Source organism: Pygoscelis adeliae, unplaced genomic scaffold (assembly GCF_000699105.1).
Source record: "Pygoscelis adeliae isolate BGI_AS28 unplaced genomic scaffold, ASM69910v1 Scaffold306, whole genome shotgun sequence".
NCBI lineage: Eukaryota > Metazoa > Chordata > Aves > Sphenisciformes > Spheniscidae > Pygoscelis > Pygoscelis adeliae.
Genome location: NW_008825072.1, coordinates 2880198 through 2896380, shown reverse-complemented (window position 1 = coordinate 2896380; position 16183 = coordinate 2880198). Strand labels below are relative to the sequence as shown.

General features: G+C 46.6%; 1 protein-coding gene across 1 annotated transcript in view; it reads right to left on the bottom strand.

The window, feature by feature from the left end:
• Window positions 1-584: 584 nt before the first annotated feature.
• The window catches only part of EIF2B3 (eukaryotic translation initiation factor 2B, subunit 3 gamma, 58kDa), a 105468-nt gene continuing 89869 nt past the window's right edge, over window positions 585-16183 (bottom strand). Inside the window, exons 11-12 of the mRNA XM_009326625.1 lie at window positions 12590-12693; window positions 585-801 (exon numbers count right to left, since the gene is read on the bottom strand). Of these exons, the coding sequence (XP_009324900.1) occupies window positions 749-801; window positions 12590-12693 (157 nt within the window). The 3' untranslated portion in view covers window positions 585-748. The remainder of the gene's footprint in view (window positions 802-12589; window positions 12694-16183) is intronic.

Below are 16183 nucleotides of genomic sequence, written 5' to 3'. Positions count from 1 at the left end.
GTAGGTATAGTCATCCACAGATCATCTAGATGTGGGGAGGGACCTCTTGTCTGGGATTAGGAACGGCAGACCGACAAGCAAAAGAACCATCAAAATAAGGCAGAGAGTACCCACTGCTCTAGGATTTCAAAGTAGCGGACCAAACTCAGCCCTGCCAGAAATGGGTGCCAAACTCCTCAACTGCATTACAGAAGAGGCGCAGCTTAAGCACTTCTGTGCTACGGGGCAGCATCATGAGAGGGAGAGAGAGGAGGAGGCGGCTGGCGAGGCTGCCGGGCAGCAACGAGCAGCCCGCATTACCGCTGTGTTTCACTGCCCACCTGCTGCGTTGATGAGATGCACAAGCAGCATCCCGAGCGGTTTCTCCCAGGCTCGGGGACGGTGGTGCAGGACTGCAGGGACGTGGTTTACATCGCAGGGAGGGCGGCTAAGTCATTCTTTGGAGTAGGCACAGTCTGTGTGGTCCCCGCTCTCCCTTCTGCTGGAAAAGTACAGTGCGTTCGCCGGGCGCGCAGGAACCGATATTACCCGGCACAAACCCGCGTGCATCCCAATGAGGGGGGAGGGGCTGACGGACACACCGCTCTGTAAATACTTCTTTATTAAGACATAAATATAAAGCTGAACAGGAAAGGAGCAATAACAGCGTAAACCGTGCCAGTACTGATCTGTATGGATGATCTTACGATGCTTGAACATCTGGTTCTGCTGCTGGCTTCCATAAAATCATCTTTAAAACCTACTCGGGTTATATCTCCATCAGCTGTTCAGTGCCCACAATGACTTCATTAACATGTTTGGCTGAAAAGAGAGAGGGAGGAAAAGAAGAGGAATTGAGTTTTGCAGCAGTGCTTCCGACCTTGCATTTTTCAAATTTGCAACTTTAAAACAAATGAGAAAAGCAGATTCTGGGGAACTCGAACACGGATTCGCTGCCTTTCTTTGGACTCCAGCGTCTCTCCGACAGTATCCCACACACATGGCAAAAGCCTAAACAACTGACTAAACATCAGGAGGTTTCTCTAATGAGAGTTTTCACATGTATGTGTCACTACTAAACAAGAGAGGCCCGACGGAAGTCACAGCTGCTGCTGACAGGTGTACACCTAGGTCGAGGCAGAGAACCATTGACATCCAGCGTGGAGATCTGACATAAAATTAAAGATCAGTAATCCACCCCGGGCCTAAAGTGTGTTGTGTGCCCTCAAACTGCACGGAGACTGGGGAGGAGAGGGGCTGCTCAGCGTCGGGGGACCATCACCGAGGCAGTGTGAGATCCTCTCAGCAATCCCAACTCAACCCTGGCAGCTTAAAAAAAAGGGCTTTTTTTTTTTAAATTTAAACCTGATTTCTCCCTCCTGGATTCAGAAAATCTTGATGGAGCCTCTCTGAAAGTATCCGCGTGAAGCAAGGTCTCTGAGCACAGTTATCATCTCTGAGGGTAATGGTGGACAGCCCACCTCAGACTCCTGTGGAGCAAATTTGTCGGAGGGGCAATTTCTACAAGGTCACTCCTTTGCCTGTTCCCAGGAGCTCTGCACAGCCCCAGTGGACACATTAACGTGCCAGTCCCTGCCCCAGCACTGTTAATACACTGTACTGAAAGAGCCTTCCCTTTAAAATGCAAAAGCAGCTTGTCAGGGAAGGACTGCAAATAAGGGATCTAAAGCCAAAATAATAAAAACACGCAACTGAAAGCCCAGTGCCTAAAAAACCCAAGCATGTGGCCTCAGAGCGTGACACAAAGCCGGTGTGTTCAAAGTGGGTGTCCTCAGGGTACCGTGGGGGGAGGCAGTGAATCTAAATTGCTCTCTGGGAGCTGGACACCTATTCAGGTGGAGCTCAGGTGGTTTGACCCATGCCCCTAGGCTCTCCATCTCCCCTTCTGCACATTAGGAATAACAATCAGCTCGGGAGCCTGGGATAAAGCATCAAAGCCTGTGAGGTGCTGGGATACACTGATGGAGGCTGTGTTGTCTCCTACACCTTACACAGCAGTGGGGGTGGATAGCCAAGGATGATGGAAATAACAAGTTGTGTTTTATTTACCCACCTAAAACTCCTCCCCTCAGGGGAGTGGATTTTGCAAGACTGCTGCAAAGCAACAAACATGCCACCTTTGGCTAAATGAAGAAATTCCTGGCAATCCCCAAACTGGCCGGGCCAACACGATGCTCCTCTTGGTTTAAAATTCAAGACATCACCTTTGCACCATGCAAACCATTGCTCCAGAAAAGGTTTGATCAAAAACTGCTCTATAAACTTCAAGGAGTTTTGGACTGTGGCAAGATAATTTCCCACTACAATCCTGACCCCACCATCATATAGATCCTGCTGTCTCCTCTGCCTGGGGGACAGAGTTAGGTCAGCCACAAGACCGCTTTTCAGAGACACTTCATGAAGGCAAAAATAAGGAGAACAAGGAGCTGCTTCTCACCTTCAGCATCAGATCGAGTCATTTCGTTCTTTGCTCAGGGTATTTAGCGACAACTAATAATTAATCCTGGAGCCTCATGCTAACGTCTTAGAGCTCAAAGTTGGAACGTGGAGCCCAATCTCCAGCACTGTGGGCAGGACGAGCAGAGGTGGATGCAGTGCTCAGGAAAATGAGGGACTGACTGTACAAGTGCCAGGTGCAAGTGTGGTGTAGGTAGCACCACACAACCTCTCCAGCACAGCTCTGCCAATAGCCCCAAGTCCAGCCTTCAGCACCTCTCTCCTCCCGTCCTGGACCCCACACAGCTTTGCCAAGGTACCTCAAATCCAACCTGCAGCACTTCTTGCTATAACATTCCTCACCCCCAACAACTTTCCCAATATATCTCAAACAGGCCCTGTAGCAACTCCTGTGACTCCATTCCTGAACCTCCTCCAAGCAGACTACCTATCATGTTGATTTCTGTGATGTGAATAAGACCCTGGCTACCATCCAGTGAGAGTAATTACGTTATGCCTCTGCAGATTAAACATGCCTTCATCTAGGCTTATAAAGAGCCATGTCAATTTATGGTTCTATATATAGGTTATCTGTAGCAATACTTTTTAATAAGGAACTGCTTGCTTCATTTCAGACAGCATCCTGCACTGTCCTAAATGTGCAGAGCTGGGATGGGTCCTGTCACATACTTTGTTGCAGAGGTGGTACCAACTATTTGTATTTTGCACTGACATGCCTTATGATATCTTGCATTTTACACCTGATGAGTTCAAAATGTTTTTCAAGAGTGGGTGAATAAGAGCATTCCCATTTTATAGATGGGGGAGCTGAGGCAGCAGTGAGTTTAGGGAGTTTAGGTAGCCAAAGCCACACGGGAAATCAGAGCATGCATTCCCTCATCGTCCATCCCTCTGCCTGTTTCGTCTCCTCCTTGATCCGTGTGGCCCAGACTCCCTGAAGCAGGCACACACAGCCTGCCTGGTATGTCACTGCTACCTCAGAGACTCGCGTGAAATCACCAAACTCATTTCTCCTTGTACAGGCTAAAAGAAAACACATGAATGTGCCTGCCTCAAATCCAAGAGAAAGTTTTTAAGTGATAAAGGGAATGGTTTTGCTAGAAACAAAGCCCGATTCCGCACCCCCAGGGGATGCGATAGGCAGATAAGGATTCACCCTGCTTCCCTCTTCCCTTCCCAAAGCCCTCCTTGCCGAGGGAAGGGAATTCAGACTCCACTGTGTGTGCCAGAGAGCCGAGCTGCAGATAGCATTTCATTATCAGCTGTGGCTGCCAGTTGCCAGTGGCTCTGGCTGGTACCAGCAAGCTCAGTTCATACAGAAACTCCGCCTGAAACTCTGGGGGAGGAGGAAGAAGTACCTCACATGCTTAGCTGTTCAGCTCCCTTCTCCTTCCCCAGCTCTCCATTAGGGATTTCTTACCAGGCTGCCTTTTATCAGACACTGGCAGGGTTACAGATGCATTCAGCCCACAGAGAAAGAAGAGGGATTAGAGAAAGGACTTTCAGAAAGCCTTAGAGTTGGACTCTGCAACCTTAAATCATGTTCAACGAGATCTTCTCAGATTGGGAGCATCTGGTGCTAAGCAAATCCAGAGCTGATCAACACATTCAACCTCCTGATTAGCACTTTGCTTCAACTTGCTGACGCAGCCCAGCCTGAAGTCAGCCTGGGTGCTTGAACCGAGTGTCCACAGAGATTTTACTGAGTGTAAATCAAAAACCTGTCACTCGTTATATATGCATTCCTTTTTTGTTTACACATACTGTACACTAGTATGTGTACTTCAAAACATACGCACAAGGGAAGGAGATCTAGAGAGCTGGGGAGCAGCGTAGCTTTTGGTGCTTGGCTAAAAACAAATTGTAATGCAAATAAACAGAGGGACGGAAATGACTGCGCAGCCCAGCACAAACCCACCAGCAGGCTGGGGGCCGGGGACCCAGCGCTCCCCAGCCTTCCTGGAAGGTTCCTGCCAAGCTGCTTACAGAAAGGGGATGCCGGAGCATTCCTTTAAAAGCCATGTGAAAGCATCTCCTTGTTGTTTGCTCAATTAGCCCCAGACAGATTGCTGCTGCTGCTGCTGGTGGCAACGCTGGGTTGTAAAGGAGGAGGGGAAATTTTGGATGTAGTAATGTCTTCTCCCTTGGGATACGGTGCCTGTCAGGTAGAGGTAACACCCTTATCCTGTGGCATAAGCGACTCGCAGAGAGAAGACAGAGAGGTGGGGGAGGAGGGTCAGGAAGGGTGCTCCTTAAATCTCTAAGCTAATGTCTTCAGCCTCCCACCTCTAAGCTCCCCCACCTCTTTCCTCCCAAAGGAGGGGAAAGGGAGGGGGGAAAAAAAAAAGAGAGAGAGGAAAAAAAAAGGTTAGGGCCTAGGCCCAGGACCACCACGAAGTTCCAGCCCTCAGGGGCTCCAGAAAACGTTCAGTTTACTCACTCAATTACATACACTGTTTTATAAACCCTTTAAAATAAAATAGAAAACAGTCCCTGGCACAGAATTACTGCTCTATTATACAGCAGTGATGAAAGCCACTGCTGTGTATTTGCTCTCTTTAAAGCAAGAGATAGTTTAACTTAAAAAACTAGGCAGGGGGGAGGGGTGGCTGCAGAAACGCATGCACGAAAACACGCTGTGGGTGGTTCCTACCACATTCACCCAGGACAGAAAGGATCAGAGAGTGGGAGAGAAGAGCAACTTGTCTCTGCAGTGATGGTTAGCCCTGGAAAAGCAGCCAGGTTGGGGGAGAGAGGAACTAAAGGGGCTTAAGGGGATGGGAAGCAGCTGAAGCTTGACTTTCGGAGGCTGGAGGGTGTTTTAAATTACATGTAGAGATAAAGAAGGGAAGCAGGTGATGGGGGCTGATTTGTTTGTGTTTACAGAGCAGTGGGGCTTTCCAGTCAAGGCCTGCTCTCTCACCAGCCACAATTTACTTACGCGATCACTGGAGATCAGGGGTGACCACGCTGTGGCCCCAAAGGCCAGGAGTGCCTCACAGATTTCTCCCAAGCGCCACATCAGCCCTGCTGTGCAGCCATCAGCGGAGCCCGCGGGTCTCCGGGAGCAATGCTCCCCATGAGCTGGGTGCCCCAGCTGTTCCCAGGGGTGGGATGTGCAACTCACCCCAGGGGCACTGGGAATGGGGCTGGTGGTAGCTTCAGGCAAATCAGCTCCGGCCCGTAGTTGGGGCCTCCAGCCCAGAACGGGCGGGCAGTAGAGATCTCACTCCTGCCTCACACCCACCCTGAGCAACTACCAGTGCACAGTGCCGGTGCTCACCTGGTTCAGTTGAGGCTTTTCTCATAGTTCAACCAGTATTAACCCATTCGCCCACAAACCCATCTGGGGAATAGATGTGTCTTGGGGGTGTAAAGGTAAAGGCATCACTGAATTCAGTGCCCGAAGAGAGATTAATTTACTGTGGCTTGGATCAGATGGATGGGGGGAGTGAAGGAACTGGGAAGACAGGTGTATGGGAAAGTGATCAGTCACTTAGGAGAAAGGTTAGTCAAGGGAAAAGGAGACCGAGAGCTGGGGATGTGCCTAAGATAGCAAGCTCCTTGGGGAGGGGGACACACTTGTAGTCCTAGTATTGGGGCAGAGTCCTAGCAAAGCGTTTAAGAAAGGGACTGGATTGTACCAATCGATGTGCTCCCACGGGGTATCACCACCTCACAGCAAACACAAGCAGGGATCTCAGAAACGTCAGTCTGAAGGACTCTGTCCACACTTCCTGCTAAGGTGGCAGAGATGCCATATTTGCCTGGACGCTGCTGCTCGCTGCGCTGGATGCAAGTAGAGGTCCCTTTCCTTTCTCAGCATCCATTGGGGTGTTCTTCCTGGCTCTTTCATGTGGCTGAGCTCTAGCAGAGCACAAGTGGTTATTTTCTCTGCATGGAGCATGTAAAAATATTTCCACAAGGTTATGAACTGCTGCCTTATGGGTAGACTTCACAATCAACATGCTGCGAATGTGGCAGCTCGTTTAACCCGCTCACTCAGGAAGCCTGAACTTCCCCAGCCAGGAATGACAGTATGCACAAGTGTGACAGTCCCCACTGGCAGAGGGGAGGACAAAGCGTCGCTGGATGGATATTCTAGGGAAGTTTTATGCCACTGCTAAGACCAGAACTCATAAACCATTTTTATACAACTTGGAAAAGAGGCTTATTAGGATCAGTTAGAAATGTAGTCACTGCATAGTCACTGAAACAAAAATGACAACTATTTAAGAGATGCCTGTTTTAACTGCCAACTAATATCTTTGGCAGGGACACTCAGTAGTTAAAGTACTTCAGGGAACAAATCATATGGACTTCTCAGTCTCGCTATGAATTTACACCATTCCTACATCATCTCCAGCTCATCTTGCACCCCAGTGCACAATATACGTGTGCACTGTTTAGTCTGTGTCTGTTGTTCATGAGCTTTCGTAACTCCCATCTGCACTGCAGCATGCTTTCTGATCCTGACCTTCTGTCATGCTAAGTGTTTTCAGTTCCTGAAGCCTTCACCAGGAGGTACTCAGCATCTTGCAAGAGCAGATGCTCGCCCCTACTTGAATGCAGTGAGAGCATCAGAAAGTCCCTCAGTTCCTTCCCGTCCCTAATCCTGCTAAATCTTGGCTGGGGTGAAGCATCCTTACAAGCAGTCACCCATTCATATGTGGAGGTTTCATAAACTGTACCTGCCTTCAGAGGATGACATTAGAGAAAAATGTGCTCTTTGGCCCTCATTAAAATAAAACAATCTTACTCTGTTTCATTGAGAAGTCCTAGGACTCCAAGCTTGGAACAGGACTTGGAAAATGATTGGAAACGGGAGCCAGTCCTTACTGGATATGTGCCTTTTTCTGTTCTTGTGAGAAACCACACAGTTTTGGCTACGTGATAAGTCTCTGGAAACAAAATCTCAGTTTGCACATGTTCTCAGGAGGGCAGCGAAAAGCTCCAGAGGCTCTGTCTGCAGTGAGCATTCTCGACCACAGAAGCGCAGGAGGAAGGCAGGGCTTCCCCCACGCTTGTATCCCTGCTCTATGGACCAGTGCAGCGCTTCGCACAGAACCGCTTCCCTCCTGTGCCCAGAATGATCCTGCCCGGGCACAACGGCGGTACAGAAAGGGATGCAGTCTGACTCAAAGCAGTCAGGGGGCGAGTGCCAGATGGGAAATGGAGCATGGGACTGTTAGGCAAGGGGACTGGAAATAGCAGCTACGGTCAGACCAGAGGAGGAGTCAGGTGGGTGTCTGGGAATAACCAAGTAAGACAGAAAAACAAGAATCTCCATGGGACAAAGACTAGAGGAAAAAACAGAGAAGGCTGGTCACGGGATGAGAGCAGGGAGCTGTGAAGCAGGAGTCAGGCTCAGGTAGGACACAGGTGATGTAGTTGGGGCCCAATGGCTGATGCTGGGGGCAGGAGCAGTAAAGCCTACAGTAACCAGAGCCTTCTCCTCCCAGCACCAGGCGTGGATCTCAGGGCTGCTGACACCCACGGGCATCCGTGAAACCTCCTGGCAAAGAGTTTCTCTTGTCCCATTGCAGATCCAGCTCCCTTTAAGGAAGATGACCCACTACTATCAGTTCCCATCAGCTGAAGCAGCAGAAAGCTGTACAATGGAGTTCAAGTTTCTGATGCTGCTAATGATCCATGCAAGGGCCAACATCATCCTGTATAATAAAACTGGGTTTTTTTCGGTGGAGTGAACCTTCCCTCCCAACATTTACAAAGCAAATGCTAAGGCTAAAATGTCAAGTCTCTAATAGCTAGGAAATGCCACATGTAACGTGCAACTTCAGCACTTAAGTTGGCCAGTCCAAATGAATGGGCGGATGATCAGAATCTCCCTCTCAGGTTTCTGTAAAATAGGAGAAAAACCCAACCATGTTCATACTGAGGAGGCGCAAATGAGGTTGTTAACAGTTGTGAAGCATTAAGATGACAAATGTTGCAGGAAGGCCATAGAAAGGAAGGATCTTGTCTCTTGCATAGTGTACAGTAATTAAGGTTTCAGACACAAACTGAAAAAAGAGGAAAACGAGGAATACAGACCCCCCCCCCATCCAGCAAGCACTGCTCATTCTGGCTGTTGGCTGTGTCAGGGCACAAAGGAAAATGAAAATATGTGGTGGCATAAAAACTGCACAGGAACAAGCACAGTGAAGTCTTAGTCTACAGCCTGGTCACGGAGATACTACTACTACTAAGTATGTACCAGGATACCAAGCTAAGATTACATCAGCATCCTGGCTGCTGGTATTTTTTCCCTTTCTGAACATATGCTTTGCAGCAACCACACTGCTATAATGCACCTTTTGGGTGTGCAATGACTCAAGCTGTCCCCAAACAACATTGGCTCCTGAATATCCAATGCACATAAAACGTTCCTGCCTCAGCAACAACAGAGATGAAGGCGAGGAATACAGTGGTGTTTTGTGTCAACTTTGCTAGTTCTATCCTATGTGTGTGTCTTTACCATCTCTGTTCTTGGTGTTGCTTTGAAGAAAGGTTAGGCCGCTTTACTGTATATGCCTCTTCCTGGCTAACCTATACCAGATGTATAATGCACTCCCCGCTGAATCTGGCTTGGAGACTCCTTTGGGAACTGAATTCACTGACTCTAGGGCTCATCTCACTCCTCGGCTGGCCCATCACCAGCACTCCCTCTCTCTAGTCCTACTTCAGTGAGTGCATGCTGCTTTTAAGCTCCTCTTTAAAAATAGGTTCATCAAAAAGACTGGAGCATGATCCTAATAACTGTCTTCAAAACAGTGATTGAATGCTCTGTGCAATTAAGTTCTTTCAGAACTGCTGCCTGCTATTTCCTATCCCTTTAATAATTACCTCCTTTTTCTTAGGTACCAACATATTTTTCAAACTGCTACCTGCATGAGGTAGCTTTCACAAAGCCCATCTGTTAATTCTCTGCTAGCAAATTCCTTAAATTAAAGTATCAAAGAGGAAGGAAAGTGGATGCTTCCTAAGCATGGTAATAAAAGCAGTAGGAAGAGAACAGTATGGCTCTCAGGAGGCATGGCTTGCAAATCCAGAAGTTTAATAAAACTCCATACCTTGACCTTAGGAGGCACTTAAAAGTACCATCTCTGGCCAGTGCTGTGATAGGGCTGAAGTCAACACAGGACTGGGATGTCATTGCTGACAGTTACCTGGCCCCCCTATGTCTGTAACTTTCTTTTCAGGTTGAAAGGCTGCATCTGATCTACCCCAGTAACCAGTGTTGGAGTGTTCCCTCTATTTAGGTGTCCAGAGCTTTGCCAAGCCCATTATTAAGTGATGAGGTCTCCCACCATGTCCCCAGGGAGATTATCGCACAGCCTACCAGACCACATCGTTAGGAAAACGTTCCAGATAGCCAACCTAAATTGTGTTTAATTCAATCCCATTACTCCCAGCTGTACCATTTGGACCACCCTAAATATGTCCATATTCTCCCGCAGAAGGAAAAGGATGAGAGCTGGTTTGAGTTACGTTTGCCTATCATTTGTGGTAGCTGTTCTCCTGCCATCCTCCTTGCATGGGACTGGAGTTCATTTTATGAAAGGAGGTCAGTGCACCACTGGCTCAAAGAGCTCTTGTACCCCGAGCCGCCTGGGCAGCGTGGCCAGGACTCATACGGCAGAGCAGGGAGCACACAGCCAGTTCTGCAGCAAAGTCAACTGTGGGATTTGCTCGGGGCTGTGTAGGATGATTCAGGGATATTTCTACCTTTGATGAATCCTGGCTGATGCTTTGGAATAAGAGACTGCTGTATTTTTATTTTTTTAATGTTTCTGGGAAGGTGTATGCAGCTTTGCTGAGGAGGTTTCTAGCATGTAACTCCCAGACTAGGGTCAATAGCCAGCTGCTACTTCTTAACGTCTGCTGAAGTGTGATCAGCTTGCAACAAACCAATCAACTTGGCTCCAACCCAAGAGAATGTTTTTTTCTAACCTGGCCATGGAGGCTTGAGTTTGAAGAAGAAGTTACCAAACAGAACAACACAGCCAAAGTCTTGATGAAAGGAGGAATATGGAAACAGACTTACAGGGCCACACCAAAAGCTTGGCACAAGACACAGGAAGTCTTGGGCAGGGGAAGGAAGTCATGGCATGCTTTCACAGCGAAAAAGAGAGGGCCCAGTTTACTAAGGGACTAGCCAAGGTCAGAAGAGACATGCTGGGCTGGAAAGACTCCATAGTTCAGGAAATAAGTCATGAACTTCGCAGACAGATCCCAGACCACCGAGGAGAACCTGACCCCCAGCCCAAAGAAATTCCAGAATGGTTAGGAAACTGAGGCAGGGAAATGAACTAAGGCTTTATTATTTTTTCTTGCTTAGCATAATGGTGTATTCATAATCTACCTGAATGTGTCTTTGCTAACGTCAATCATACGTTTTTGAACAGTTTAACTAGAGGGCCCACAGACTCATTAAGAAGTGGGTTTAAGCTTTGGAGAGGTGTGCAGTAGACTCTGTAAGAATAGGCAAACGAACCATGGGTTACAGCTCTGTTACTCTCCCTGCAAATACATCTACAGACCCCGAAAAATATTCAGACAAGGATGACAAGGACAGTCAAGAAGAAAGAACGGTTTCCATACTAAAATCAACCAGACTAGGATCTGCACCCTGGAAGAGACTACTGAAGCAGATGTGAGCAAGGTCAAAGGGTGATATTTGTTTGATATAATCTAGTAAGGAAATTAAACATATTCCTATTTCCTAAAGTATTTGCTAAATCTACACCCCGTCTCCTCATAGTTCATGCTGCAGGTTAACAACCAAATGTGACCTAATTCAGCTCTCCTAGTGATTCAGGCAGACGTGTAGATGTGGCACTTAGGGACATGGTTTAGTGATGGACTTGGTAGTGTTAGGTTTATGGTTGGACTCGATGATCTTAAAGGTCTTTTCCAACCAAACTGATTCTATGATTCTATGCTCAGGGGAGGACACAGATGGAGCATCATGAATACTGCAAATCTTCAGTGATAGGGGGCAATGAAACCCGCAAGGGCTACTGATTCAGACTGATGTGATGGGCAAAGCCAGGAGTAGGTACAGAACACTCACTGGGTGTTTCCTACAGTATCGGAGACTTGCAACCAAAAGATCAATACTTTGTTTTCACGAGTCTTTTTTACTTTTAGTTTCAATTTAAAGGAAAATTTGTCATATGCATTGCTGACAATAGGTTATGCTATACTACATTAAGTGCAAACCCTGCTCTGTGTCAGAACACTTGCAATTGGGAATCCACCCATAAAGACAAAGCGAGCAAACAAATCCTGATCTGACTAAATAACGTCACATGGAGCCTGCAAAGGAACTCCCTTTTGTCCTCAGTCCACACCCTAGAGCAGGGATCTGCCAAACCCCAACTATAAATATTCATTAAAAAGCCCTCTGCTTGGGATGCAGTCACTGAGACAGCCATTTCCTGCTCATTATCTCTTAGGGCAGGAAATCAACAGTTCCACTCAGGCGGTTACCACCGAGCCCTCGCCACGCACACCTCCACTGGATGGCTTAACTTTGCCCAAATGAGGGCCACGTAGTTGTAACCTCTCTGAAGCCCCAAAATAGCATTTCATAGCAGTAAAGCAGATCTGAACATAGCTGCCCTTGTATTTAGTACTGAGCACAGCAGCTCCTAGTATGATATTCCACCTCGAGCTTTTGCTTGGAGCAAGGTGAACGGGAGCATCCTGGCACTGTGGGTTGGTAGCATCTACAAAGAGAAGGATGTCTGTGTGATCAGTAATTTGACTGCATCGTCCCTGACACTGACAAAGATTACTAGTCAAAATAATGGCTGCCTTCTGCTGAGGACAACTTCAGGCTGATCTAATTGTGGTCTCTGGGAAAAGACTGTCTCAGCACCCAATCTTGTTCTTTAGAACGACAACAACAGAGCTTTCCTGCCAACTTCAGCGGAGCAAGTCCCTGAACTATTCTTATGCCAAGAAGCTGTACTTTCCATGAAAAAGAAATCCTAATATTATAGGACACCACGCTGTAGAGCTACCACTGTTTACTGGCACTTCATGAAGAAGCAGGAGTAAAATCTCAAGGAAGAAATTCTGAAAATGATTACAAATGCGCTGTAAATACAGCTCCTCTACTTACCTTTGGTTTCCAGCCTCTGATCGCTTCCAATCAAACAGTCTTTGATGTCTGCACCCTTCTCTATCACGGCATTATGACAAATAACACTGCCCTGAAGACAGCACCTACAACATAAACACAAAGTAAAGCAAGAAAATAATTTAAAATGGCAGGTACAAACCGAAGGTATCCACGGGAATATCTAACAAGCCTGTGACATGATCCTGTAAGTAGGTTTAGTTCTGCTCTTTTCTCAAAAACTCCACTAGTCTTCTCCTGATCCTCACACCCATTTGCTGGAAGAACTGAAATGCCAACTGTCAGAATGGGTTTGCAAAAAAGGGTTTCCAGTTTTACCTCCTGTTAGAACAGCTTTCCTCTACATTTCCTTAACAGAATAAATACTGCCAGAGGATTTCATAGACGGGACACTGGCCTGGGACTTGGGACCTGGATCAAGTCTTGTATTTTCCACAGACAGTTGGGGTAACTGCGGGGGTGGCTTCTCTGCTCAGCTCCCCAGTCAAAAAGAGGAGCAGCAGCCCTGCGAATTTTGCTGAGAAGTTTCATATGTTCTAGCTTGTAAGGCACTCAGAAAGGGTGGCGAGAAGGGGCAGATCAATACCTCAGCTGGTTGGCTTTGTTCACGTTACATTCAAGCACCCAAACATGATGACTCTGCAGTACTAAACCAATGAAACCCACACTGGACCTGCCTTGGACATCTTCACACTCACATAGCCTTTGACACCACAAAGTCTGAAATGCTACATAGGATGGAACTTTAGCAAAAGTCACCTTCTTCCAAAATGTATTTGAATCTTGATAACCAGCTTTCAAATCTGTTGATCTAATTGTCCAGATAGGAAAGATGTTCAGAGTCCAAGTGCTGGCTTCGAAACTCCTCTGCTGAGAGATGCTGAGTGAGTTACTGCATTGGTCTGAGCCCCCCCATGCAGTAAAATGGAAGTTGTGAATCTTTACTGGTATCCGTGATGTGTCCTGAAATGCTGTTCACTCAGCATCATGAGTAGTGTTAAATGGTATTAAATGTAATTTCTTTCAAAGCTACAGAGAAAAAAATAGCTACGATGCAAATTATTTGTTTCCTTATTTTCACATGTGCAAAGATAGGTAGAAGTCATTGAAGGACAGAAAATTTGAAGGCACACAGCTAAGAAGAGTCTAAAATACTAAGTTTAACACACATCAAAACCAGCTGATTGGGAGGAAGGTATAAGCGAGATATATAACCCCAGAGAGATGCAGGTAGTCTGCTCCCCCATATTAATCCTATTGTGAACCATGGCATTTCGTATCTTCTCCCCAGTATTTCTGCTAATATTAATTACAACAGTTGTGGATATTGCTATCCTCAGTCGCACAGCTGATCTCCATCTGAAGTTTTTGCCTTCAGTGACTTTCTGCATGGCAAGTTCTACAGTTTAATGACCTGCTGCCATTCCCCACCTTGGTCACAGGCATCACCACTACTCATTGCACTAGTGAAACACAGCTGCACCGCACCATCAGGATGGCTTGTGGACAGAATTGTTACCCTGGAGTCTGAACTAACAGCATAGAGGGGTTTTGGTATCAGGTCAGAGCCCTGAGCCTCAATTCCGTATTGAATAAAGAGCTAGCTGACTGTCGTCCTCGGGAGAAGAGAGAAACATCAATCCTCACTCCAGACTGCCGATTCCGAAGTTAATTCCTAGTATTTTCCTGCTCACACATCACTATTATCTAGTATACAGATTTTGCCATTAAACATATTACAATTCTGTTGCTTGTGTGAGTCAGAGCAGAAACCATCTGCCCCACAAAACCAGCATTAATTCTGCAGGAGTAAAAGCAATAAAACTGAACCTCAGCCGCAGTGGTTAGCAGTTACGACCCCCCTCGAACAGACTGTCCCCTCTGAACAATTATTCTTTTAACTCGCTTGAACTCCCCCTCCTCTGACCTATAAGGAGGCAATATGAGCAATTATGCTACAAGTAACCAGCTCAGGTTGCCTTGGCAAGGTTTTTACTAACATGTTAATAAGATAAAAAGCGGCAAAGATACACAGCAGACCCCCGCCTGCCTTTGCTCTCACACTGTCACGATCTGCTTCCTTTCCAATAGCTTCGTGTGCCCGCGCAGTGGCTCAGGCCATCGTCTTGCGCAACAGCAGTTGCTGAGGGCGAGAGCGCTCAGCATTTGCAGCCAGGCTAGTGAATGAATTGGTGGAGGGAGTACTGCCCACCGCTGCCATCCTGACTTGGCTTTCAACAGGACTAGCGAAGGCGATGGGAGAGGTTGCTCATTTCCCACTGAAATGGCTCCTATCCAAAATGCACACTCCAAAATACCTCCTCATTCATCGCTTCGAGCCAGTCAGATGAGAGGTTTCCCCTGCAAACTTTTAGGTTCCCACCATCTATCACTTCTGAGCACGAGAGCAGCCGTGAGTACACTACACCTCTCGGCATTATCCTCACGGAGGAGGATATTCCTCAATGGAGAGGGGATTTAAGCTGTCGGTCTGGAGTTCAGGCTGGAGAATACTGGATGTGTGTTCAGAGCCCACTCGGGGATAGTTTTTCAACTCCCGGAGGAAGAACAGCATTGTAACCAAGAAACTGCTGATGACATTAACATCAAAGATAAGGGGGGTTCCTGCCAAACCATTTGTTGGGAGGGACAGGCCAGGGAACCAAGATGAACTTGTCTGTGCCAGGTGCTCGCAAACCAACCCTTCCCCAGTGCCAGGGTAAAATAAAACCCAAGAACTCCGCCACCCCAGGAGTTTCTTAAAACTTATAAACCCAACCAATTGCACAAGTTTTAAAATCATACTCAATGCTCAGATTAGCCCAGTCACACAAACCAGCAGCGAATCCGGCTTTTATTGCTCAAGTGGAACAAAACTTCAAGAGATAAAAACACAATTTGTGGGTGTTCCTTTCACCCGCTGACAGATGTAACACAGCCATTTTGAAACCACTTGTAAATGCCTTTAAAAAAAAAAAAGTATGTTATAAAGCCTGCCAAGATTAGTATTTTGTGTGTTTATTTAATTTTTACTATTTTTTTAAGTTGAAGAGTAGGGAATAAACTTTTATTCTCTTACAGGGTAAATATCACATCTCAGGGCACTCTGCTGTATTCTCCTTAGCTAAACAGCCACCGCGGTTCCTGCCTTGCTTAACAATTAGGTGCTATTAGTCCTCAAAGGTGCTCCAACAGCATCCAGCTTCATTGACACTGTTGTGTGTGTGCATATGTGCATATTTGATGTACTGCTTTATAATGCAAACCATATTTTTTTTTTCCCAAAATGTAGTATATTTTTAAACTTTTCAGCACGGTGAAAATGGATATCTTCTGACCTTAAAATCCAAAGAGCATGTTCAAACCCACAAGAGGAACTAATTTGGGGCATTTGATTTATGGCTGAAATTTCAATTTGAATTTGTTTTAAGTATAATCACAAACTGAAAGTCTGGCAGCTGGGTGTTTTTCAGAAAATAAATGAAAATATTCAGTGTGCCTCTGCATTCTAGAGAGAGCATTTTACAAGCCCAGTCCTGTAGTGGGAACAGATGTAGTTAAGACATTAATTTGTGA